Source organism: Tachysurus fulvidraco, chromosome 14 (assembly GCF_022655615.1).
Source record: "Tachysurus fulvidraco isolate hzauxx_2018 chromosome 14, HZAU_PFXX_2.0, whole genome shotgun sequence".
Classification (NCBI taxonomy): domain Eukaryota; kingdom Metazoa; phylum Chordata; class Actinopteri; order Siluriformes; family Bagridae; genus Tachysurus; species Tachysurus fulvidraco.
The window spans coordinates 10976573-11003105 of NC_062531.1; the positions used below are offsets into that span (position 1 = coordinate 10976573).

Consider the following 26533-nt stretch of genomic DNA (forward strand, 5'->3'; position numbering starts at 1 on the left):
ATTGTGTACAATGTTATACCCTGTATACTAGGTATATAGTATATTGGATTCCATGCATCAAAAGCAAAAATAATACATCCAGTTGCAATTTTCAGATTGTGTTTATTGAATTCCTCAGTGCAAGTAGAATACGACATGTGGAAAGATATTTCCTGAAATAGAACAGTGACATACACTCAGTTGCATGTTTATTTGGTACATCTCCCTTGTACCTACATTCAGCAACCATTTTATTGGGCACATAACAATGGGTAATTACACTCATCATGCACAATTTATTCCACCATTATAAACCCAACACACGGAATATATTGGGAACAGCAAAAGAACCACATACTAACATGCTGCTATGCTGGATCTAACGAAAAGGATTCATTAGATATTTAATGGTCCTTAATTAATCTCAAAAACAGGCTCTGCATGAAACCATTTCTAAAAGCTAAACAATGTTGCAGGGTTCTACAAATAACTGAAGGTCTCAGCCAGTGGAAATATCTGAAGTGTATTGTGGACCTTGTTGACTGCTGTACCCAATATTGGTCAATAATCAACTATAAGGTAGAAGTACCAAATAAACTTGTTATTTCCAACATGTAAACTGTAGATTACCTTACAAGATCCAAGTAAAATATTAGCAAAAGAATATCTGTTTAAACAAGCCATCAAAAATCCACCGGTTTTTATCCGAAATACAAATCCAGTATCAGATCTGTATTACACAACACGTATAGAAAAGAAGTACAACAAAAAATTCAGTGCAATCAGCATGTATTTGGTGTGAACTCAATCACCACTTACCTGACATTAGGAATGGGAACATTACAATTCCTAGAACATAGTGATGTTATATACGAAATGAAGTAAAGCAGCATATACTCAACAATGAGCAAAATGCATTCACTGCAAAAAATCTTAACAAATTAAAATATCATGAATATAGTCAAAATGTATCTAGCATTAAAGGACCACAAGAAAACAAATCTAAGATTAATAAAACCTATTTCTAGACATATGTTTAAGACTATTTTGCTTAAGATGATTTGGCTAATTTTACTGTAAGCTTTAATTTCTAGAAAGAAGCAAATTACCTGCCAAAATAAATAAATAAATAAATAAATAAATAAAGTGTCAGTAAATAAACCTAGCATTACTAATCCCATATTAGGTTTACTGTAATCATATAATAAACGGTACATATATTCAAGTCAATTCAAGATAGTATCATGCTAACATCTTGTGCAGTGTATGAATGTAACATACACAGGTATCCTATGTTGTTCAATTACTACATTTGAATTTTGTTTGGGAGAAAAGCTGAGAATGTCAAGGCTGTTGCCCAAAATTTATTCACTTTGCTAGACAGTCTATTTTTCACAATATCTGCAGTATAGAGTCTAAGCTGCAGACATTATAATTAATTCTTCTATAAGTAATATAATGAGCTGTCATTTCTGTTTAATATCGTTTGAAGCAGATTATTTTAATTTAGCTTCAAATAGCAAACAGAATGCTATGCAAAATGAGCCTCATTGATAACAAAGGACATGTGGTCCCATTTTTAACTAAATAAATAAATAAGTGGGAGTTTAGCTAAGCAATTTGTGGCGATCAAAAACAGTCTTGCGCTGCTCTTGAACCTGTTTCTTCCAACGCTGCTGAGCCCCTTCCACTCGCTCTAGCACCGTATTCCCTCGGCCTGGAGCCATCACATCCTGTAGAGTGAGACAGAGCAAATTCAGAATCTCTAAAATTGAAAGGCTCTCTCTCTGTATCTTCAATTCATTTATTTACAATCCATCACAGTTCCAGGATCATGTAACAGAACATATCATTTATCTTTTAATTGTCGCTTAGCTTTACCTAGTTATGCAGAATGACATATTACTCATCAACATAGGAATCAGTTTACATTTGTCCCTATAAATGTCATTACACTCATTAGGCATGCTGCTAATGTCTGTACCTCAGAATTGTCCTCGTTCTGCAGTGGTTGTCTGTAGGGATCACGTCTGCGGATCAGAGGCTCCACCAAAAGCAAGAACAGCATGTACAATAATAGAGCACCGACCACTGACAGGTAAATGATTATGGTTACCTGTAAGGCAAAGATAAGCCTGAACATGATTACAATATTCAGAATAAACGCAATGAGTTCTAAACAGAATTGATATAAATCTAAGAAAAAAATTCTTACATATAAGAATTTAGAGATATTTCTTTGCATCAAAATATTTTGTTAAGATAGCCAAGTCACAATTATTCAACCTCTATATAATAGTGTCACTTTTAGCGGTAGACTAATGGCATGTCTGGCCATTTTAAAAAGGAATCGGAACACTTCTGTTGACAAATTAAAACTTGGTAATCATTGGAAATTCCAGCAAGACAAAAAGATACTGGAATGTCCTGGAGTGGTGTAGTGGAAATTTTAAATATAAGGATTATGCTTATATAATTGTTGTGTGCTTTTACAGTATTCTGTATGTCAGACTAGGGAGAAAGAACAAGAGGCCCTTGTTAACATTGTACGTTCTGGAAGGACTGGAACTTTAGGGGAGTATGTGTATATGTGCTCGATAAGAACTGAAATGTGGAATGTGGCCTTGTTGAGGGATACATCTTCGGTAATCAGTGAGGTTGCTTGAACACACACACACACACCTGGGGTACAAAAAAGAGAGTTAAAACTCTATAATTTGCCTATTTACTGTGTTGACTTTGCACTGTATGGAAGATGCCTTTTTGCTGCAGCAAAATAAAATTCTCTTTACTTCGTTGCTTTTACTACCACCTCTGAGTCTTTTCTACATCTAGATCAAAACTGTTACCACAGTGACCGTCTCAGTCACCAGCCATCAAACATCACTTAGCTTAAAGGCTTTTGCATATGAAGAATGGGCAAAGATTCCAATCAAGATGTGCATGTAGCTCGTCAACACTTACCGAATACATTTGATAGAAGTTACAAAAGCTAAAGGATGCTCCATTTTTGTCACTATTGTTCATTGACATCACAATAATATTTTTTGAGGTTAGGGGTTGAATATTTCTGATTGCAACTGTATGAATATATTAGTACTATTTATTTATTATTTTAGTGTTGTTTTTTATGTAAACACTGCCCAGTTATTTTTTCCGTTTTTAAAGTACCTTAGAAAGCTCAGACACATTCCATAGAAAGCTTAAGTGAGCAAAATGCATCCTGGTTATATCAAATTATTAAATCAGTAGGCATGATTGAGAAACTACAGATATTCAGGAGTTCAATAAAGTTATTCTGCAAATAGCTACTTATTATTATACTCTGAATAAATAATAAAAAATATATATATTTTGTTCAGTAGACCTGGGTTTTCTAGTGTTTTGAGGGCTTGGTGGTAATATTTAGCAGCACTGCATTACACCCCTAATGAAAAGACATTCACAAAAAACTAAAAACCTAGAAATGTGTAGCCATCTAGCAGTGAAGCATGTTATGGTCACCAATATTTCTGTAAAATTACTGTAAAATTCATCCACTCTCTGAATTCTTAATCATCTTAAGTATACATTAAGGCACATTACATAAATCAAGACTCTGGGCTAGAAGATACCTTGATGGTATTGCTGCTTCGCTCCTCATACTTGCACGCACAGAGCAGACAATAAGCCTCCACATCATGTCCAGGCACAGGCATGGGCTCCACCACATGCAGACAGTTACTGTAAATACAAAAATCATGCTTAAAACTACATCACCTCAGATTGTACTAAAAACCTGTGATTCTTAGTCTCATCACTCAGCATGACTACAATGTCATAAATGCTAAATGCCATAAATGTAAATGTGAGATCAGTACCAAGAAAAGTAGATGAAGAATTTTGAGAAACCTCACTACAAAGAAACAGTAACCGAAGTGTGATGTTCTTATAAAAACATTAGTTCAAAAATCTAACATTTACAGTTGTGTTTTTCTTTTTTCATCTTAGAACTTAAACAGATCAGATTTAACTGAAGTCAGGTAAATATAGGCATGCCTAACAGATAAATCTTTAACTCATAGAAACTAAATGGAATTGCATAAATAATAAATGTGTGCACTCATTTTTATGATCATATTTGAATGTATGCAGCTTTGATGATTAAGTGACTGTGGTGCTAGTTTGGTGTAATGATAAAATAAAATAAAGACAAACCAGTCCTTTTGGGTGACATTCCTATTGTAGATGTGGCCACTGATGTTTCGGTATGGGGGACAAATGCATTTGCAACGCACGTCTTCAATACTCTGCAAGAGTTTCATAACAATAAAATATAAATACCGAAATGGTATGGATTATATTTAAAAATGCAACAAATGTGTGATAATGAACACCATATTTACTGCTGCGCATGTAACATCTCCTTTAAATATCACACATGGTATATGGTAAACAGAAAAGTTTTTGTGTTTACAGAGGCTACAAGATATAGCACTTGGGGGTGTGTATGTTTCTGCTGACACTGTGGAGAAGTGCTTACGGGACCCTCGGCAACTGTCTACCTTTGCCTTGTGCTACACTACCACTGATTCCGATTGCCCCTGATTCAGATTGCCCCTGTTGTTGTGCTTCATTCCACATCCGTTCAAAATGATCCTCTCAAACACATTTGTCAACATTAAGCAACCTGCAAGCCCTGTTAGCTTATTCCCAACTGCAGCCATTGCTAATAACTTTAGTTACCAGCGTACAGGCTGAAATAGTAACAGCTAAATTTATAGCAGAGAAGAACGTCACCGTTAGCTGGTGGTACCTTATCGGCGTGTGCAAAACACGTCGCGTCACAGAAAAGCAAAAACAGCACAAGTGAAGCTGCTGCTCGGAGCTGTGGAATACTGACCGACATCACTGGTACCCTGTACTTCTGTAATGAAAACACACACACACACACACACACACACACACACACACACACACACACACACACACACACACACACACACACACAGCTGTAAGCTAACACAGTAACACAGGCCTACAAGCGAAGCTCTAACTAAATACCGAAATACAGGAAAAATAAAAATAATAAGGATAAAATATGCACAGTATAAAAACTCACATTTGCCCAACAACAAGCTGAAAGCATGGAGCGTTCGACAGCTGTTGCTATGTGACGTTAAAATAACGCTACAAAAGCACTTTAACTTTTACTCTTCAAAATAAAAGACACTATTGGCTTTTAATATTGACCTACGTAATAATACCGCTTGGCCTCGGTTTTTTGTTTAATTCTTTATGTAATATTATAAAATAAATTAATATTAATCATTGAATTAATTTAATTAATAATTAATGAATAATAACTTAGTTCCGTTTGACTTTGATATTTTAATAAATAATATACTGTAGTCATTAAATATCTGAATCTTTTGTACGGCTTCATCTCTGTTCGTACGACGGTTTTGTCAATAATGATTATGTTATTAAATTAATAATACAAAATTATCAAAACATGGCTAAGGACTTTTAGCCAAGTTTTACGTCACATTTGTCGTAAAACTGAACTCAAATTTTATTGGCTGTTGAAACTGTCAATCACAGGCTCCCCGAGCCAATCATCGCCTGAGATTTAACTTTACAAATTTGGCGGTAGTAGGACGATGGCGGAAAATTTGAAAGGTAAATTTTTATTTTCGTAAATATTCCAAAAGAAGTGTTACGTATATTTGTAACTAACCAGAAACATTGGTGATAAAACACTTCATTCAGTCAGGATTGAAGTGAGGTACCTTCGCAGCCACAGACGGTTCAGTTATCGGTAACTGTTACAGCGCTAAACACACACTGCAGTTTAAAGCTGAGCATTTACTCACTTTAAAGTAGTCGAACTGGGTTTATTGGAGGTTCTATAGAGTCACACTGCACTTGTGATATAAACTCTAACCGAGTAAACCTCAGTAACACTGACTAAAGTCCTCGTTTGTTAGCTCGTTAGCCGCTGTTGTGTGTCAGATAGCGAGCAAACTAACGGCCCCCTTTTCTTTAAAATAAGACAGTTTGACAAACTTCACATAACAGAAGTGTGAGTTATGAACTTTGAAATAATCTAAAATTTTCCCCTTTAATCAGAGGAACTCAAAACATGACGCATTCCGTGTTGACGGTTTTCATTCGAAAGGAAAAGGTTTAAATTCCGTCCTAAAGAAGCATTAATAACCATTTTGTCAACGGAGTAAAATTTATAGATCTTAAGATGTTGGCCGACGGTTTTAGAAAATGTTCAGTAATTTTTATATTAATAGTCAGCATCGTCTCTACAAACCAATATGAGCAAAACAGCTACTTAACCTTATATCCATGTAGCAACGTCTCTCTCTCTCTCTCTCTCTCTCTCTCTCTCTCTCACACACACACACACACACACACATTCTATCTTTCTCTCTCGCACACATTCTCATGTTCTCTCTCTCATATATATATATATATATATATATATATATATATATATATATATATATTAGATTCTCTCTCTCTTTGATATATTCTCTCTCTCTCTCTCTCTCTCTCTCTCTCTCACTTCCTTCTTACAGCTCTGCCTCTTTAGGTGCAGTGTTGTTTTGCAAATAAAAATAAGAGGTCTGGTGTGATTGTCTGCTGTCCAATTACTTTTGGCCATAAGTTGTATTTTCCATGATGTGTGCACATTTTTAGGTTTATTCTTAAATATTTCTAAACAAATTAATTTTACATTTCCTTTGTGACTGCTTTATTCTTATATAACTGACTCTTTGTTGTTGGTACCCATGTGTTGTGTGAGCTAAGGTGCTTTTCAGTAGATCATGGCCATAAAGCGTGGTTATTAGAGTTTCAGTAGCTAAGTTGCAAGTGAGTGTACTTTAAATTCTCTATTATTTTAGAGTGCAAAGTAGCCTGTCTTGCTACTTTCGATCAACTGCAAGTGGCTTGCCGAGAGGATGGAGTCAAATGCAGAGAACTCGGGGTCAACAAGAACAACCTGTGTGATTATGAAGTGGAATATCTTTGTAACTACCGAAAGAAAGTCATCAGTGATGGCAAAAGTCAAGAAACACAGGTAAGAATATCTGACAATGGGTCATTGCTTCCACTTCCATCTGTAGCAGTGACTGCTCATTGTCTAAAATGAGCAAAGAATTTATTCATAACTAATAACATAATCAGCTTTACTGGTGATGTACTTGGTTGTAATCTAGTGACTGTGAAGGCCAGAGCATGATTTACAACATTTTTATATTGAAACCATTCACTTAGGCCTGTGGAATGTGACATCCAAAAATTTCATCTTTGAATAAACATGATGTGCCAGAAAAAACAGTGAATACTGTATAAGAGAAACCAACCGATATTTCTTTATCACCTGTTTGGAGTTTCCTGTTTTTTTATTATAGTATTAATTAATAAATAAATATTGAAATTCTGTGTAAAAGTTTTTCTGAAAGGGGATTTTTCTCACTCATAGGAGCTGTACTTGGTCAAATGGAAGGGCTATCCAGAGTCAATGAACTCATGGGAGCCACGGAAGAACCTAAAGTGCACCAATCTGCTTAACCAGTTCTGGGATGATTTGATGCGTGAGCTGATTCGGTTAAAGAAGCGCACCATCCCCAAAAACCTGGACACTTTCATTGTTTCCCATCTTGTCCAGCGAGCAAAGCTTAGGCAAACACTTAAACTCTGGGAGAATCACCTGAACAGCCTTGGCCCAAACAAGGGTCGCATCTTTGTGGAAAATGTGGTGGACCTGGAGGGTCCTCCTAAGAACTTCACTTACATTAATGACTATAAGGTGGGCGATGGTATCTATCTTAACGAGGTCGCTGTTGGCTGCGAGTGTACGGACTGCCTGAACAGTCCTCTGAATGGCTGTTGTGCCGGAGCCTCGCAGCACAAGTTTGCCTACAACAACTCAGGACAAGTGCGCATTCGGCCTGGACTACCCATCTACGAATGCAACAGGCGGTGTCACTGCGGGCCCGACTGCCCCAACAGAGTGGTTCAGAGGGGCATTCAGTTTTCGCTGTGCATCTTTAGGACAAACGATGGCAGGGGCTGGGGGGTACGAACCATGGAGCGCATCCGCAAGAATACCTTCGTCATGGAGTATGTAGGAGAGGTAATGGGCTACAGCTTGTATTTTGTTTTCTTTCATTACTTCAATTTGGCTGTGCTTAAAACTTAACTGTGCTTATTTTGTCTTTTTTTTTTTTTGCTTCAGCAACAGCAGCAAGTTTAAAAGTGACAGTGCAACATTTCAGTTGAGACTTGCTGTTCTTTGCAAATTAGGTATTATGCTGTTAAGCCACAAATGCAAACAAATGGCTTGAATGATGAATTGAACCAATGCTGTTTCATGTGGTAAAGTCTTATCAGGTTCCTGTTTATACAAGAACACAACTCACTGTACCTACTTGCACGAGAAAGTAGACAAAAACCCACGGTCTCATAATTTTGACTTCAAACACAAAGGAATGCAGTCATTTAGAATGTTGCAGTAGTTAAATACTTTTTTGCAACTACCTCTTTCTCATATCTCTCATAACAGAGAAAAAAAGACAACCCACACAGCAACAAGCAGCAGGATAGACATAGTCGCTTGCTAGTGTGAATGCCTTGACCAACTTCTATTAACCAACTTTTGTCAGGTTGTTAGAGTAAATTAAACCGTCTAAGAGCCTAACTGTCATTTTGTAACTCAGATCATCACTACAGAAGAAGCAGAAAGACGAGGTCATGTCTATGATAAAGAAGGAGCCACCTACTTGTTTGACCTGGATTATGTGGATGATGAATATACAGTGGATGCAGCTCACTATGGCAACATTTCTCACTTCGTCAATCACAGTGTACGTGTAATTTTCTTTTTTCCGAAGGGTGGAACAGCTCATTCACAAATTCATTTTCTGTTTAACTATAGCAGCATGTTTGTGTTATAACTACGCCATATGCTTTTACTTTTTCGATTTTGAGTTTAATTTAATGTTTAATTCAAATTCACCTGTTTTATTTGGTACAATAATTGTTTGGATGTTTTTTATTTTCTGCAGTGTGATCCAAATCTTCAGGTATATAACGTCTTTATAGAAAACATAGATGAGAGACTGCCACGGATCGCTTTCTTTGCCACGCGTGGCATTAAGCCAGGGGAGGAGCTCACCTTCGACTACAATATGCAGAGTAAGTGTTTTTGTGTTTAGTTATCAAGCTTGGATTCCTCTAACTAAAATTGGCTCCATGATTAAAGCTGCAGTATGTGACCGTTCTCTGGTAAGCCCTCTCTGGGCACAAAGCTACTTGTTTACCAGTTATATGGAAAAACCAAACATTTAGTAGAAGTTTATACACTATAAATATACTGTAAATAAATAAATTTCATTTTGTGTGCATGTGTGGGAGCGAGTGAGTTGTTTTATCAGTAACATTTTAAACCCCTACTTCTTTTTCTCTTTCTTTGTCTAGTTGATCCAGTAGATGCAGAAAGCACAAAGATGGACTCAAATTTCAGTCTGACGGGACTTCCAGGTTCACCTAAGAAACGCATGCGTATAGAGTGTAAATGCGGTGTGCCATCATGTCGGAAGTATCTATTTTAGATAACCCAGGGACTGGAGGGGTGTGTCATGCCAAATTGTCAGTAAAGATAATAGTGGCTGTAAAGGATAACACAATCTCATTACATTTTGACAAAAATTGTACAAATAATTATTCATTATTGCTGAAAAAGTGTGTCCTGCTGTGTCATAGCGGTACTTTTATTTAAAGATTTCATATGTAAAAGGTCAGAGATGTACATATTGAGTTCTCTGATTCTAATCTTCAGATAATTAAAACAATTTCATGAGCGGAAATGAATCAACACATTTGTAGACCTGTAGTGTGACACCCCTGGTTTATACTTTCAAAATTCATTTATTTAGTCAGGGTTTTTTTTTGCAGTTTTCTTCCCTGACATTTGGCATGGGGTCCCATTTCACTACATTACCTATGTGAAAATGTACAGCTTCTGTAAATGCATCTTTTTTCCCATTCATCAAAGGTCAGAAATCTATAATCATGGCAGGGGACTGTGTCTTTAAGTGAAGTGTTTTTATAGTTTAGTTCTTTTTATGAAAGGGCATTTTTATTAATATTTTTTAAAAAGCAGTGATGTCAGATAAGTGTATTAGTATTAAAATATAAATTACAGTTTGACACGAATGCTGGTTAAACGCACTGTGTGTTGTGTTGAAGCTGTTCTAGTTCAGTGTAATCTGTATCCGGAAACGTGTCCTTATGTGAAGCTTTCATTTCATTAACCTGCCAGCAGGGGGCAGAACTGTATCGCTAATGCCAGAAAACGAGCTTTTTTTTTTTTTTTTTTTTTTTTACTTTTACAAGGGAAAATATTTTTTTTCTCAACAGCCGTGAAAGTTTAATCTTACCTTGAATTGTATAGCAGAGTGCAGATGGCTGCTTAGTGACATTCTGACTATTGTTTAAATGCATTTTCTGAAAAGAAAAAAAAAATCAGTGTTGATTGATTGTCGTAGCAATAACCTGTGATATACAGAAGGGTGACAATAGGAAAACCTTTAACCTGAAGCTTTTTTTTTTTAAATCAAGTTCATCCACCAGGAACTTCTTACTATATATTTGGTGTTTAATAAAATAAAATAACATAATAAGTGGTGTAATGATGCTGTAGCTGTCTAATGTATCACATGAGATCTGGTGCATGTGAAGGCCAGGACATATGATACTCAAACTAAAGCCCTCTACAGCATAACCGTTATTTCCCCCTTTTGTCACCCATCTATCTGTCAGAATTTTATCTCCCTAATGTTGAGACAAATGTACTGTATTGACAAAACTAAGGATGACTACATGTTTTTAAAAAAAGCTTCCAACAGATATTTGCTGGTGCATGTACTGTATTTATGTGAAACATCAAAATGATCCATGATGAAAAAATGTAATACTATCTATTCTAATTGAGGATTGTTCTCTTAATCTTCGTTTTAGATTAATGTTGGTTTTTGTTTTTCCACCCATGTACAATCTGAGTTTTACTTATTAGCCGGGGACAGAGGCTGCATTCAGTAACAAGTGAGTTTCTTGTTCAAAATGTAGCCTTGAAGTGAAGCCAGCCGTGTTGTAGTGATTCCTGATGAAACCTCTATACATTCCACTTTCATTAAACACATTTGTTTTCTTGATTATCAAGTTTTCTCAGAATTAATGTCTTCTGCTATATGGAAGATTGTACAACAGGAAAAATAATGTGAAATAAAATAATTAAACCTAAAATGTAGTTTACTTCTAATTAGAACAATGTTGCTAGTTTTTCTAGGACATTTGTGCACAGCTTCTAGAATTTCGTCTTGTTTCCTGCATGGTAAAAATAGCTGAAAATGATTTAATTGTTAACCTTTCACAGTGATAGCCAAGATTTGGTGTCTGTTACATTAAAGTAAGGTAAAGGTGGTCTTGAAGGGTAGAGTTTGCCTGACAGAAAGTGTAAAGAGCGGCAAGTTGCTCTGTAACTCGATATGATGACTTTAATGCAATGTGTGACCTTTTGTACTGATATCAGAGTCTTGGGTCATGTCTCAAAGTTTCCCCATTGCTCTTCTTAACACTGTTAAAGGAAAACAATTCTAAATAGCAAAACTTTTTGTTGAAGAGCATACAAAATCTTAGAACCACTAACGGAAAAAAACACATAAAACCCACTGGGAAATGCTAATTTCTAGCTGCATGGTGAAATGTAACTTGTAAAAGGTTTTGTAATTTAAAGGCTAGAAAATTGTCCTAATGTCCATCTTCTCTCAAATATCCTAACCAGAAACTGTTCAAGCTAGCAAAACTAGCTTACTTGCGTACTAGCACTAAAAATGTGTTTGGATGCAATTATTTTGCAGTTGTTGCTTTGAAGAACCTATTTTAAAAAAACTTGCATCTGTAAAGCTAACAAAACATGAAGAAATACTGTTTAAGATATTTAAAATATAATAATAATAATTTAATAATGTCTACCAATTACAGTTATCAGTAAAATAGATTATCTAGAAATGACAAGCATGGGAACTCAAACTGAAGTCTATAATTGTAGGAAGGAAGCAAAGCTGGACATACTGGATACTCCCATCATCTCATCTCTTCAGCCTTGTGTAATGTATCTTATATTATTTTTCATAAAATATTACAAATCAATTCGGTACAGAATCAACCTGTGCAACTTACTGCTTTATCTATCTGAAGTGCTTTTGACCACCAAGCCTGTGGCTATGTGCTGCTACCATTAATGGTTTTTCTTTTCATGTTCCACAGTTAATTCATGGCCAAAGTAGCTGAATTATGACTCCTCTTGTGCTGTAGTTGATTTCCACCCAAAAGATTCCCCCCGATTTAGTCACTTTTATAAGCCATGCAGCTAGAAATGTTTGTTCAGCTGGTGTCTGAATCATTGGAAGCCTGTTGTACATGTCCAACAAGTTTTGAAGGCAAACCTACAGTGCATCCTTTACTCTTCCCAGTACAGGTAATCTTCTTTGGCAGATTCTGGTGTCATTTGTTCTCTAATTCGTCCCAAAGAGTAACATCATAATTTATGTAATCAGCAAAAAAATAAAATAAGGCTTAGTTATCGGCCAGTGTTTATTTGTGAGTGCTGTTGTAGCTTACAGAGTCATAAACAATCTGCAATTTAATAATGCTGTCAAGTTCATGCATTTCATATAATTTATGGCAACAAGTTTAAAAATCTCATCACCTACTATGTAGTACAGTAGTGCTGGTGATCAAAGTTCAAACAGATCTTTGCTACTTGGCCACATAAAAATTGCAGTTACAGTGAACATGAAGTGTAAGTACCATCTTTAATTCATGTTTTTATTCATCAACTAATAAATGTCCTCGCTGTATTGCTATTACAATTCTCTAACAATTCTCATTTTTGGATATTAACAGTAATTGGCTGATATCGAGGCCTTCATTGTAAACTCACATTACACACATTACTATTTATTATAATCATATAGCTACACATATACTTATGTAATTAATGCGTACGTCTGTTGAATGTGTTCCAAATGTAGATATGTTAAAAAAAAAACACATCCTGTCATTGATGATGATTCAGGTGATTGTTTCCTTTTAAAAGGTCAACAACATTTTATTTTTATGGCATTGTACACTCATCATTTTACAGCTACCACATTAGCTAATCACTGTTGATATTCATTCATTCATTATGACATCATTTGTCAAATAGTTGTCAATGCTTCCCTTCCTCTCTGTCATAAATATGCTCCTTGTGTGTAAACACTGTAAGTAAAGCCTGAACCTAAAACCAGTTAATACCTTTCTGTATCTTTGATGCTACATTGAAGAAAGCAGATAGGGCGATTACCTTGTACCTGAATGTACTTGCATACATATTTAAGCCACTGCCGGTTCATTTTCATTAAAAGTATGTCTAGAACACTGAACAATATATATAACTTACTTTAACATTATATTACTTTCTTTAATATTATATTACTTTCTTTTCCTCATATTACTTTCTGTTCAAGTCTTTCTTACATGGCCAGGATTCTATGCTGAAGACGGCTAAAAACGTACAACAAGCAGAAACGATGACCACGCATGGTTACAATTCTCTGTAAATTCCATTAGACTTCAAATGTCACAAGACAAAAAAATAGGTGCTAACTGATTGCCAAGTCTACAGACAAAGTTTCCTAGTGGCAGGACAGATTGCCCTCCAAGAACTAGCCATAAACTTTATACTAAGCAATTGCATTATGAGATAAGGTTATACCATTGAAGCATATCCAATTTGACCTTCTGGGAGAACCTTATAAAGGTTTTGCCTTCAGAGAGGTTTGCCAGCAGAACAGCTTTAAGAAGAAACTATGAGGGACTTTTATTAGAGTGTATTTCATGGAAAATGGGAGAACATCCCACAATGCCACCTAATTAGCTCAGACATGGAGTGGTTAGGAGTTATTTGCTATAATAGGCATACAGAGTACTAATGACTCCATTATTTTTTTTTTTGCTATTTACAATTCTACATAATTAACTATTTAATTCCAGTGCAATATAGACACCTTGACTGCACAGCTGGAGAAGGAAATTATCCCAAATCATCCTATTTAATGGAAAACACTGCGTACTATGCTGTCCTTATCTAGGAGATTATGTATTAGTACTAATCACAGTGATATTACACAAATCATAGGCAGTGCATACAAAAATAACTCTGAATAAATAATGGCTGCTTAATATATATAACTATGCTATGTCGACACCACAAACACTAAGAGGCTAGTTGTACTTGAAGTATTTTTAAAGTTCTGAAAAAAGGCACTTGAGAAGGTGTTAAAACAAACAATTAAAAACAGAGGGAAACTAGGAAAAGTGCCATGATAAGGAAGATGCTAGGTTCATAGAACCCAACTATCAAGCAGACAGTAGCACTTAAAAAGGCAAAGGATGGAATCAGAGTGCGTAAAATCACGTCAACCTCCGCAGAAGAAGCCTCTAAGGTCTTACAGGGTAGTGCAGGCTGGCTTTCTAATCCTTCTTGTTTCTGAAATGAGGTGGGGTCATCAGAGTACAATTCAAACTTTTCATTAGATAAAGATTCCTCCTGTGTCATGGAAGTCTCACCATCCCCACCCTCCGATGACACTGAATGCTCAGTGTTGGTCAAACTTTGGGATGTAGCTGTGGCACTGGAAAGAGATGTTAACACTTGGCTTTCCTCTTTAGTTGCTGTGTTCTCGGGGCCATATGGAGTGTCTACATTTACAGAAAAGGCTTCATGCACCTCCTTCAATTCAGGCTCTGTTCCCTGGCCTTGCTCTTGATATTTTGCTACCTCTGGGTCAGGTGTTCTTTGAGGGTTGGGAGAATTTTGGATCACATGTTCTTCTCTGTTTTGCCCCAGGTTGGTTGGTTCAAATGGTTGCAACAAATAAGATGCATTCATGTCTGAAACTTCCCTTACGCTTAGATCTGCTTTTTCCTTTCCACTGGTTTCCCTTCTGATGACAGTGTCATGTTTCATCATCTGCATTTCAGGATTCTCCAGTAATGGCTCATGTGATTCTTCAAGCAGGATGTCATGACCTGTGCTATGAATAAAATCTCCTCTGCCTTTACTTGCACTGGCAGTGATCAACTCATTTAAGGAACACTGCTGAGTTGATTCTCGAGGCTCTTGTATTAAAGATTCAGTGTTGCCAACTTCGACTACATCACTGGTCTGGTCTTGAAGTTGTGCTTCTCTCCATTCTCCAGACTGTATTACATTGTTCTCCTTGTGGTCTTTTAATTCTTCCACCATATCTTGGATGCTTGGAAATATGCCTGGTAAAGTTATGTCTAAGTCAACGGTTGCTTGGACTGCACTGTCTGATTGGGGGTTTTCTTGATTTGGGCAAAAGGGCTGTTTGAGCTTGTCAGAATGCACATCACAGTTTGAAGTCGAGTCATTATCTATGGCTTCGTTCTGAATGGAAATAACATTCTCAGTGGATATCAGTAATTCTGTGCCTTGACCTTTTTCTAGATGGTCTGAATGTAGTGGATTTTCAGTTAAATCCTGTAGAGGATGTTCATCTTTTCTGTCGGCACACAGAAGAAGTGATTCTGCTAATGTAAGGTCTTCACTAGATTTAGACGGAGCAAGCGGAGCTTCAGGAACCTGCAACCAAGACGACAAATGTTAAACGAGACTGAAAACAATGCTCTGTTTCATACTATTATACTAAAACTCATTGGGTGAAAGAATGGAATGGGACTTTGAGACATGGAAAACATCACTGACCAATATACGTACCTGTAATACCTTGTCCATGGGTCATTCACACCAAAGATATTAGTATCACTATCATTATATTGTCCATGCTGTTGTTTTCTCAGTCTAGACATTTATTTGGTATTAGCTATGTATCTACTATTATATTTGTGTTGGTATTTATACCATGTATAAGTATATATTAGCATTATAGCCTATTAGCAACTATAGTTAGAAATATTAGTGGAAATAATATTTTTGCACATGGAAATAACGCTTAGCTTATACTTAGAGATAAAATAATTTTTTATTAAATACCACATGGTCATCTTTTTTTTTTTATTTGATTACTGCATGAAAATGCATATAGGACTTATAGAGAACTGTATACCACTACATTCAATGTGAACTAAAAAACTGAAAAAGAGAGGAAAAAAAGGTTTTTGGTATCTCACTTTTTGTTTTTTCTAAATCTAATCTTCTTTGTTAGTTATTAGCATAGTTTATTTTAATGCAAGGATCTACAATGTCTATTGAACTCATATAACACAATAAAGCATGCAATGCTGTTGATGGTGAAGAGGAATGCAATGAAGCAATAATACAAATGTTATAAACAAAAAAAATTCTCATTTGAAGTTATCTCCTTCACAAAGACAAAAAAAAAAAAACATATAAAAAATGTTCAATGTTCTTGTTTTCCACGTGCCATGGAGGAAATGATAACATTAGCAAGATGAGGGGTTAGCGTGCAGCGTGCCCATTACCTAAATTCTTGCTGAAGCTTCAATGAGCTGTCCAGATGGAAGAGCAAAACATAATTACTATTAAACATTACTGAATAAAATAAACATGACTGGATCCAATAAGCCAAGAAAAGTATAGTATGGGAAGATGTGTAGCTCCACAATAAAAGTGGTGGGTATATGGGTCTAGGTAGATTTACAGTCCACAGTTTGTCAACTGGCATAAAAAAGAAAAAAAAATCCCAAGCTCAATCCCATCTCTAACAATGATCCCAATCTTTTCACTGAAATTCAAGGGTAGAATTAGAAGATTATTTCTGAGTGTCTTATCACTGTGCAGGCTTAGAAATTGGCAGATGATGGTCCTTATTAGAGATGGGCATTTCAGTCCAGTTTACTATTTGAATTGTAGCCATTATTCAAATAATATTCAATATTCATTGCACCAAAAAATTACATGTATGGCACAAAAATGTAAGCTTTTGTCCATATACGAAGTGCGCATGGATGAGCGTTAACTTACAGCATGTCACCTTACTGTACAATGCAGTTAGAAGGCTGCATGCTGACAATGAGCATTAAAATAACTTTTCATGCATAAAGGCAGTTTTGTTAATATGTCTGGCATCTACAATTAAAGTTTTACCAAAATGTGGCAACAAAAAACAACCCCTTTGCCTCAAAACACTAAATTGTTCACACATTTATTAACAGACTGAACTTAAAACTCGGTATATTTGAAACTCTGACATTTAGGCAGTGAGACAGATGGCCATGATACACTGATAAGGGTTGTCATATAGCTTTTACTTAAATTGACTTGCATTAAAACCACATCCATAACAATAATATTGTAAGTACAAACTTAAAGTTTCCCTAAGAGACTATAAGCATACAACAGTGGAGTTTGCCAGCCATGCACCAACACATGATATCTCAAAGTATCCGTATGTATCCTCAACCACATTACACACTAAGTCTGTCTGTTTGCAAACAGCAAAATGTTCTGAGATGCAGTATTACTAGTTTTACTACTAAAGATGCTGCTGTTAATAACACAGCTAACTGTAGATCGTCTACATATAAGCAGGGTATGTATAGTCGGGCCAATAGGCTTGCATGGCACAAGAATCAAACTTCATGAAATGAAACCGTTTGAAACAAATGACTACTTGTAATAAGCAGGCGCTATGGGATGACACTTTTTTCTCGTATTGGCAGCAGTCCGTCTATAGGATGGCCAATAGGCTTGGGTCTCTAAAACCAGATGTGAGAGATCTCTGTGTTTGGCAGTGGTCAATGGTGTACCTGTAAACTATAGCATGTACCCGATTGCAACACTTATCAGATGGTAACTAGCACCAATGTTTCAGTTTCAGAGGGCAAATCCAGAATTTATACTCACTTACTGTAAAATGTTTATTTTTTTCAGGTATTCAATTGTTTTTCAGTTCCAGCCATCATGGTGGCACAAACTTGGCTTGCATTTTATCCCCATTTGCAGTGGCAGGACAGATTACTCTCCAAGAACTAGCCATGAGAGGAAAAAATTAGGAAAAATCTCTGTCTGTTTAACAATTCAAACAGAAGAGTCTCCATGGCCTGTGCATCAAGAGACTTGTACCATTGGCAGGCTGCACAGACTGTGCACTCAATATGCCTACTACATATCCCACGATGTGCACCAAGTGCAACTGTGCCACCATGTACAATTACAAGAGAAATACACATTGCAAAGAATATCATCTCTCTTATATTTAGGCTGTAGGCAACACACACTTACACACACAGCTTTGTCAACCTTTTGCATTAAGATGTGTACCTCATGGTTCATTACTCACTTTTCCCATTTCAGAGGGCTAAGCAAATCAATTTTTTGTTTCTGTCACTGCACTACAACAAACTTATCTTTTTCTTCATCGCAGCTTCCACAGCCATGCCTGCTGTTTGCTTCAGTCCCTGCTACAATAATGTGACATCAGAAGAGGACATTTACTAGTCAGTAGTGTTTCCATAGTTTACAGGTATACGTTATGAACACCATGCTGCAGTTAGCACATGGCTCTGTAACTACACGTCAAAGATGAGAACAAGTCTCTGTAAATGCTTGAAGACCATGTCTCTCATCACCTCAACTGTGGAGAACAAACTGCAGAATTGCACCCATATAGCAGAACAAACCGCTTACCATTCTACCACGAAATACAAATGATTTTCAATGTTCAACAATTTGCATGAGATTATTTATAAAATTATGGGATCACATTAACCACCACACAATATACTGAGAAACAACAGACCGCATGTCTGTTTTAATGAGGACAGTAATAAGTTAACACTAGGATTTTCGTCCCAGAAGGTGTTTGTCACCAAGTCAACTTTCCTATTTGTATTCACAATAAGCAAACAAGCACATGGAAATCTCCTGAAGTTCCAAAAGAAAGCCCCGGCTGACGAGAAGAAATAATGTGTACAATGTTTATTCTCAGATGAACTGTGTTCCCATCCACTGTGTTTTCCTGCTTTGCATTGTGTTTTGAAATTATCTGAGAATACGAGAAATGTTGGAAAATATGAGAAAACACTGAGTGCTCGGCAAGTATGATGGGAACTTGAGACTATGGGTCTCGTGTATTTTTGCCCACTCCATGCATGTTACATTACATCATTAATGAAATGATCTGCTTTGGAGATTGGACTTTAGTTTTTGTTTGGTAGTTTTAGTTCAACTTTAAAAAAAAAACCTGGCCAGCAGGAGCTACCTCTGCTCTTCAGGACTGCTTTGAGTGCACTGACTGGAACATCTTCAGGGAGGCTGCAACCAACGTCAACTCCATCAGCTTGGAGGAGTACACGGCATCAGTGACCAGCTACATCGGCAAGTGCATTGATGACCTGAAAGTCTCCAAGACCATCACCACACGCTCCAACCAGAAGAGACCTTGATTTCAGAACAGGGGACAGAGCGGCCCTAAGAACAGCAAGGGCCAAACTGTCCCGAGCTGTCATAGAGGCAAAGCGTGCACATGCCCAGACAATCCACAGCCACTTCCAGGACAGAGGAGACACCCGGCGAATGTGGCAGAGCATACAGGTGATCACAAACTACAAGACAGCTTCACCTGCCTGTGATAGTGATGCCTTCCTCCCAGATGCGCCGAATGACTTCTACGCTCGGTTTGAGGTGTAAACAACGTAATGGCAAGGAATCTGTCTATCCACGGCCGACATGAGGAGAACTCTATGCAGAATTAACCCACGGAAGGCTGCTGGACCAGACAACATTCCTGGCAGGGTGCTCAGGGTATGCACAGAACAGCAATGTCTTCACTGATCTTCATCATTTTCCTGAGCAGCGCTGTTGTTCCTACGTGCCTTAAGACATCCACCGTTGTCCCCATCCCAAAGAAGTCTACAGTGTCCTGCCTCAATGACTATCGTCCTGTCACACTCACACCCATTGTTATGAAGTGCTTCAAGAAGCTCATCATGAGGCACATCAAGACCCAGTTACCACCCTTTCTGGACCCCCTACAGTTTGCGTATCGCCCAAAACTCTCCACGGATGATGCCATAGCCACGGCCCTTCGTTTAGCCCTCACCCACCTACACAATAAAGACACGTACGTACGAATGCTGTTCATAGACTTTAGTTCAGCATTCAATACAATTATCCCTCAGCACCTGATTGGGAAGCTGAGCCTGCTGGGACTGAACACCTCCCTCTGCAACTGGATCCTGGACTTTCTGACTGGGAGACCTCAGTCAGTCCGATAGCTGACTCACTACTGTGCAGCAATGCACAGATCGAACCATATTATCAAGTTCGCCGATGGTGGGTCTCATCAGCAAGAGCGATGAATCAACCTACAGAGAGGAGGTGCAACAGCTAACTGCCAGGTGTAGTCCCAACAACCTTTCTCTGAATGTTGATAAAACCGAAGAGATGGTTGTTGACTTCAGGAGAGCACAGAGTGACTACTCCCTGCTGAACATCGACGGATCGCTTGTAGAGATTGTCAAGAGCACCAAATTTTTTGGTGTTCATCTAGCGGAGAACTTCACATGGTCTCTCAACACCAACTTCATCACCAAGAAAGCCAAGCAGTGTCTCTAATTCTTACAAAGGCTGACAAAGGCACATCTTCCTCCCCGCATATTGACTACGTTCTACAGAGGGACCATTGAGAGCATTCTGTGCAGCTGCATTACTGTCTGGTTTGGGAGCTGCACCATCTCAGATCGCAAGACCCTGCAGCGGATAGTGAGGACAGCTGAGAAGATCATTGGAGTCTCTCTTCCCTCTATCATGGACATTTACACCACACGCTGCATCCGCAAAGCCAACAGCATTGTGGATGACCCCTCGCACTCAGTCTTCACCCTACTGCTGTCTGGAAAAAGGTACCAAAGCATTCGTGCCCTCACGACCAGTCTTTGTAAGAGTTTCATTTCACAAGCCATCAAACTCCTTAACAACTGAACTGAACTGTACTGAGTAAGAAACACACACATTCACATCAACTGTATGGACTGCACAGACCTACATCATATACAGAAGCTTCCAATATACATCCATCAAACTGTTTACATGCTGTTTTGCACACTGTTTTTGCTCTTTGCACATGCTGTCTCACATTTCAGTCGACTGCTGTTTTGCACAATCCTTTACAATATCTCAGGTAACTGCTGCTATAATACCATGTTCATTCCAGTATTTCTGCACACGTAATACTGTCTGAGCATACAGTATTTACACAGGTCTGCGCTGTTTTTGTTTATTGTCTTTTGTGTATTGGTGTGTATTTTTTTGTCTGCACTGTCTTTTTTGTCTTGTCCTGCACTGTTTGCACCAGGTTGCACTGATGCTCTTTATGTGGCTAGGACTAGCTTACTAAGTCCTTAGCTCTGTCTTTGTTATACTGTATGTAGCACCCTGGTCCTGGAAAGAGACTGTCTCATTCACCTTGTACTGCAACAGCTATATATGTTTGAAATAACAATAAAAGCTTCTTGACTTGACTTGACTGTGCATATTAAAACCCAGTAGGCAAACTGTGTAGCATTCAGAGTAAGTGGTTATTTAAATCACCATTTTGCGTTAGCAGTGGTAAACATGGTAGGAAAGACACTACTGACCTCAATGTCAATCTCCGGCTCAATTACCAGCAGACACGCGGGTGATGGAACCTCAGCAGCTGCACCTCTCTCTGTATTATACTCATTCCCTAAAATGAAATAATATGAGCCCAAAATTGATGGTTCAAAAGATGATGAAATGAACTATCCAACATGGTAAAAATGCTTTATTTATATTAATGCTAATCTACAGTTTTTAAGATAAATCTTTTACTACTGAATATATCACAACATTTTCATATTCTTCATATAGCCAAAACAATTCCATACCATCATCTGTGTCCGGATAGAAATCGAAGTCATCCTGTTCTCTGGAATGGAATCAGAAGAGAATTATATTTCTCAAATTATGTTTGTAAAGTAGCCTGACCACCTGATAGCATAATAATAAACTGCGAAAAAGCAGAGGTTCAGAGGTTTGTGCTACAATGTATAATTCTGTTTGCAGATATCAATGTTAACAGCAAATAACACATCATTCTTAGCATGCTGTGTGGCAGACATCAGTTTAAATGAGTGCTTTAGAGAAGAAACAGAAAAAAGCTGTGCTTTAGGATCCTATTTATATATGTTTCAGTTCCCTTAAATATCCCTTTCAACTATCTCTATTGACTGTCAGATTTCACCCTTTTATCTATGATCATTAAGTTAATTATCCAATGAGTGCCTTGTGGCCATCAAAACCCATCACATGCAAACATATGTTCTGCATTCTTAAAAATACTAATTGATAACTTGACATTTGATCATTAAAACTAGCCAAAGTGCACATCATTAAGCCATCCTTCAAACCTGTCATATTACACTAAAGGGGTTTCAGAAATATCACTTGCACTATATTTACAATCACGGCATTGAGCAGACACCCTTATCCAGAGTAACTTAGATTTATACATATGAGCAGTTAAGAGTTAAAGGCCTTGCTCAAGGCCCCAGCTTTAGGAAGGTGGAACTCATGACTCATTTGAACTCATGACCTTCTGATCAGAAGGCCAAGGTCTTAACCACTGAGCTGCTTCTACCCTCTCATACATTCTATGAATTGTGTTCAGTGGTCTACAAATCATGCAGGTTTCAGTGTTGTTTGTAAATAGCGTTTATGTTCAGGTGCAAATGGATGCAGCAATAACCCAGCAGAAACAGTACACTTCACTTAGTGACAGCTGTTCTGGTATGATACTTGCTCCTCTGAGAATCAGACGATGACCTTTAGTTTTTTCCAGCAGCTTCACTTGACATTTGGGAACATGTTGTACTTAGCTGGAGTTTGAAACAGCAAGCTTCTTAATACTGCTGAACTTTGTGATTTGTAAGAATGTATTTTTCCCAATGACAAGAGATTAGAGAGGTTGCAGGTTTAAAACATTTAGTGTGCACCCTCTGTTCATTTGAAATCTTCTGTATTTCTACCCAGCAGCCTCTGGGGAAAGGTCAAGTGGAAGGTTGGCAAGTACCAGCCCTGAAAATGAAACCTCCCTTGTCCTATATTCATATCTCTCATGCCCTCTAGGATAGCTGCTATTCTTAAGTGTGTGTGTGTGTGTGTGTGTGTGTGTGTGTGTGTGTGTGTGTGTGTGTGTGTGTGTGTGTGTGTGTGTGTGTGTGTGCGTGTGTGTGCGTGTAGATTGCTGCTGTCAGGAAGTGTTCCAAAATAAAACAAGGGGGAGGGGTAGCAATAATAAGCCATAGCATAGCTTTAATGTGATTGATTAAGTATCAGTAACTATGAATCGAATATATTCAGAGCTTTAAAGTCTATATTAAATCATGTTCTAACTTATTAAAACATGTTCAAACTATGTAGTTATACTCAAGGATGTGGTAAGGCATTTAATTTGGAGTTCTGGAAATTTAATCAGCAAACCTGGGGTATGTGCTATCTATATATCAATATTTGGGGCAATTGCAGAATCCTGGAAGTCTGTTGTCCTGCATCAGTCTTACGTTCCATGTGCTTGGTTGTGTCAAGATGCATTTGTCATTGCAAATATGCTACTTAACAAAAGTGCTGGTGAATTGTCTGAAAACAGCATATTTTTTATGTTGCCTAAATTACATCTTAACCTAAAATTACACATTGATGCCATTTAAGGCAACATTATTTTAGGGCCTATTCAATCATGTGGCAGCAGTACAATGCAAGAAAGCATGCAGATGCAGGTCAAGGGCTTTGGTTAATGTGCACATGAGGCATGATCTCGTATGATTTTTACAGTCTCCCGAGTTTACATGACATGGAGCAAAAAAACAAACAAACAAAAAACATCCAGCGAGTGGTAATTCTATACTAAGGAGAACACCTAGACTTGTTCCAAGTGAAAAAATGGCCTTTCCAGTGTTGGTGAAGAGAAGCATCACATGCCAAACCTTGATGTGAATGAAATGGAACAGCAGAACACTATTTCAGGGTGAACAGGAGGTTACAGTGGACACAGGCTCAATGAATTTAAACATTGAAAGATTTTGAAAAGCATTGCCTGCCTGAATAAGGTGAATACGTTCCTGTTAACGTAACTGGGAGTGTACAGTATGCGAGCTTAAGCTCCTGAACAGAAGCAAAGCAGTAGTACAAAATGCCATTGGCTAAATTCTGTATAAGGTTTTTAATACTGGGTATTTTTACAGCCCAAACATAAGCACTGTTAAGCAATTACTCTTGTGTGTTATTTATAATGCACGCATTGCAGGGTATTTACCTGTATCTTGGAGGCTTTAGTATGCCTTTCGTTTCTCTGTCGTCTACCTTATTAACTGGAGCTGTCTCTTCGTCATAGGATACGACAAGGGATACTGAATAGTTCCTGCCTGAATTATTTGCCCAGAACTCTCCATCAGGCGTGTTATAACGCACGACAAAGTCGATGCGCGCTCCGGTAAACAGATAAGGCTCGGCGAAGGACAGCCTGCATGAAAACTTGTCGGTATCACCGTCGTGGGAACCTTGCACGTACTCGGCGGCTGAGTCGGTATGAGTGATCCAGCCGTCCATGGTGGACCGAACGTAGACACATTTCTGAAAAGAAACGTTCAGGACGCATATAAGCGCGTCAAAAGAGAGCGGATCCTCCGGCGCTGTTGTCACTTTCTCCACCTCCACTTTATTAGCGCTCACCGCGAGCGTCAGGTCGCTTCCCACACGAGCCTGAAACTCAGGCCACAGTCGGTAAACCGGCTCGAGGTAAGTTCTGCGACACTTCGCCTCTTCTTCCTCCCAGTTAGAGTTGTCCTCTTCGTCGTCGGAGTCGAAGGCTGCGAACTCTCGCACGTCGACCAGCTCCCGTCCAGAAGAGTCGGCGAACGACACCCTCCTCTGTGGAAGCGTGAGGCGAATCCGCATGTACTCCGCTGTCTCGTCTGCAATCGATGGGCCGCGCTTTCTCGGTACAGGAGAGCACCGCGGTATGAATCGCACGCCTTCCTCGGTTTCTTCATCATCGTCATCTTCGACGGGGGAATCATCGCGGGTCTCCCCGGCTCTACCGTTCTTAATAGTCGTGAAAAGACCCTCCTGTTTAGGGATGTTTAGGAAATGGTTCCCCTGCGCCATGGCTCGTGTTTTCTTGCCCGGATGATGATGGCGTTCTGTCGCAAGCCCTCAGAACGTGCAGAAGCGCATAGCAGCAATGGAGCGCAGCGGAGCTCCAGCCAATCTCGAGGGACCAGCGGCTTATTCTGGTCACATAAACTACATGAGGACGGTGCTTTGGTTGCTCACTGAGCGCCGACGAGAATGTGGCTAAATTTAGAAGGAAGTGGCGTGTCCATCGTTTTTCATGGGTCAAAACACAGATCACAGATTAAGTATTTCTGGTAGCGTAGTCTTAACAACCCCCCCCCCCCCCCCCCGCTCAGGCCACAGTGTAGCCTACACGCCCCCTGACCCATTCACCTGCCCCACCAACAGCGATAAGAGCTTTAAAAGAAGGGTCATCCAGTTAGTCTGTTTTGTCAGGCATCACACTATAAACTGTACTTGTAATTCACCTTAGGCACAAATTCTATTCAGAAGGTTTCTATAGCTGATAATAATAATAATAGTAATAATAATAATAATAATAATAATAATAATAATAATTATCATCATCATATGGTTATTTATACCATATATATATATATAAACTTTAAGACTTTTTCATTGTAACTTTAAACAATGTTTTAAACTCATGGTATCTTAAGTATGTAACCCAGTGAACCAGCATTAATGTATCCAATGATAGAGATTTAAGCACTTATGTACGTCGCTCTGGATAAGGGCGTCTGCCAAATGCTGTAAATGTAATAATTTATTACAAAATTATATTTATATATAATAATATATTAATAATATATAAATAAATTAATAACAACATATTATTATTATTATTATTATTATTATTATTATTATTATTATTATTATTATTATTATTATTAACCTAACATTCTTGCACCAAAGAGACTTGGGAAAGACACATTCATTGAGCCTCATTGAGCAGTCTGTATATGTTGTTAACAAGAATATATTCAAAACATAAATACTAAAGAATCAAACAGATCTAACCCATAAAAACACAACTTTTAGTCTGTACCTATTAGTCCTCACTGCCTTTATTTGTAAAAACCTTGAAATTGTTGGTCCTTAATATTTTCTGATTTCCAAGAAAGTATTAAATATCTGCATAATAATCTTAAAATAGTGTGATGTGCTTTCATATACACTTACATACAAGCTATTTAATCATGTTCAAAAACAACTTCAAAAATAATCTCAGTTATGGTTCGTCTTATTAGTTATTATGCTGTATGATATAAAACATTAAAATGGTGACGAAATGTTCAAACATGCAACATGTTCCCAGCAAACAAGCCAAACTGCTTCAAATTGCTT

The 26533-nt window shown here is 37.8% G+C and overlaps 3 protein-coding genes across 4 annotated transcripts; 1 reads left to right on the top strand and 2 right to left on the bottom strand.

The window, feature by feature from the left end:
• Window positions 1-82: 82 nt before the first annotated feature.
• Window positions 83-6352, bottom strand: tmem9 (transmembrane protein 9). 2 transcript variants are annotated; one of them, XM_027166920.2, is made up of 6 exons: window positions 6310-6352; window positions 4775-4885; window positions 4177-4268; window positions 3594-3702; window positions 1964-2095; window positions 83-1712 (listed from the first exon to the last, which is right to left on the bottom strand). In XM_027166920.2, the coding sequence occupies exons 2-6, from the start codon at window positions 4865-4867 to the stop codon at window positions 1587-1589; spliced, it is 552 nt and encodes a 183-aa protein (XP_027022721.1). In that variant the 5' UTR covers window positions 4868-4885; window positions 6310-6352; the 3' UTR covers window positions 83-1586. The 2 variants fall into 2 exon arrangements, with proteins under 2 accessions (XP_027022721.1, XP_027022720.2); XM_027166919.2 differs by lacking the exon at window positions 6310-6352 and adding an exon at window positions 5081-5221.
• On the top strand, window positions 5527-11192 carry suv39h1b (SUV39H1 histone lysine methyltransferase b). The gene is made up of 6 exons (XM_027166918.2): window positions 5527-5640; window positions 6879-7054; window positions 7460-8113; window positions 8697-8843; window positions 9045-9174; window positions 9457-11192. The coding sequence occupies exons 1-6, from the start codon at window positions 5622-5624 to the stop codon at window positions 9588-9590; spliced, it is 1260 nt and encodes a 419-aa protein (XP_027022719.1). The 5' UTR covers window positions 5527-5621; the 3' UTR covers window positions 9591-11192.
• Window positions 11193-12619: 1427 nt separating this feature from the next.
• On the bottom strand, window positions 12620-25495 carry si:ch211-167b20.8. The gene is made up of 4 exons (XM_027166857.2): window positions 24366-25495; window positions 21940-21980; window positions 21670-21758; window positions 12620-15691 (listed from the first exon to the last, which is right to left on the bottom strand). The coding sequence occupies exons 1-4, from the start codon at window positions 25214-25216 to the stop codon at window positions 14375-14377; spliced, it is 2298 nt and encodes a 765-aa protein (XP_027022658.2). The 5' UTR covers window positions 25217-25495; the 3' UTR covers window positions 12620-14374.
• Window positions 25496-26533: the final 1038 nt, after the last annotated feature.

Coding starts and splice junctions, on each gene's coding strand:
- tmem9 (XM_027166919.2), bottom strand. CDS start 5,107: ATGCTTTCAGCTTGTTGTTGGGCAAAT. Junction 4,886..5,080: donor CAGCTTGTTGTTGGGCAAAT/GTGAGTTTTTAT, acceptor TTTTCATTACAG/AAGTACAGGGTACCAGTGAT. Junction 1,713..1,963: donor AGAACGAGGACAATTCTGAG/GTACAGACATTA, acceptor CTCACTCTACAG/GATGTGATGGCTCCAGGCCG.
- suv39h1b (XM_027166918.2), top strand. Junction 7,055..7,459: donor GCAAAAGTCAAGAAACACAG/GTAAGAATATCT, acceptor TCTCACTCATAG/GAGCTGTACTTGGTCAAATG. Junction 8,844..9,044: donor CTCACTTCGTCAATCACAGT/GTACGTGTAATT, acceptor TATTTTCTGCAG/TGTGATCCAAATCTTCAGGT.
- si:ch211-167b20.8 (XM_027166857.2), bottom strand. CDS start 25,216: ATGGCGCAGGGGAACCATTTCCTAAACATCCCTAAACAGGAGGGTCTT. Junction 21,981..24,365: donor CTAAAGCCTCCAAGATACAG/GTAAATACCCTG, acceptor ATTCCATTCCAG/AGAACAGGATGACTTCGATT. Junction 15,692..21,669: donor AGCCGGAGATTGACATTGAG/GTCAGTAGTGTC, acceptor TCTTGGTTGCAG/GTTCCTGAAGCTCCGCTTGC.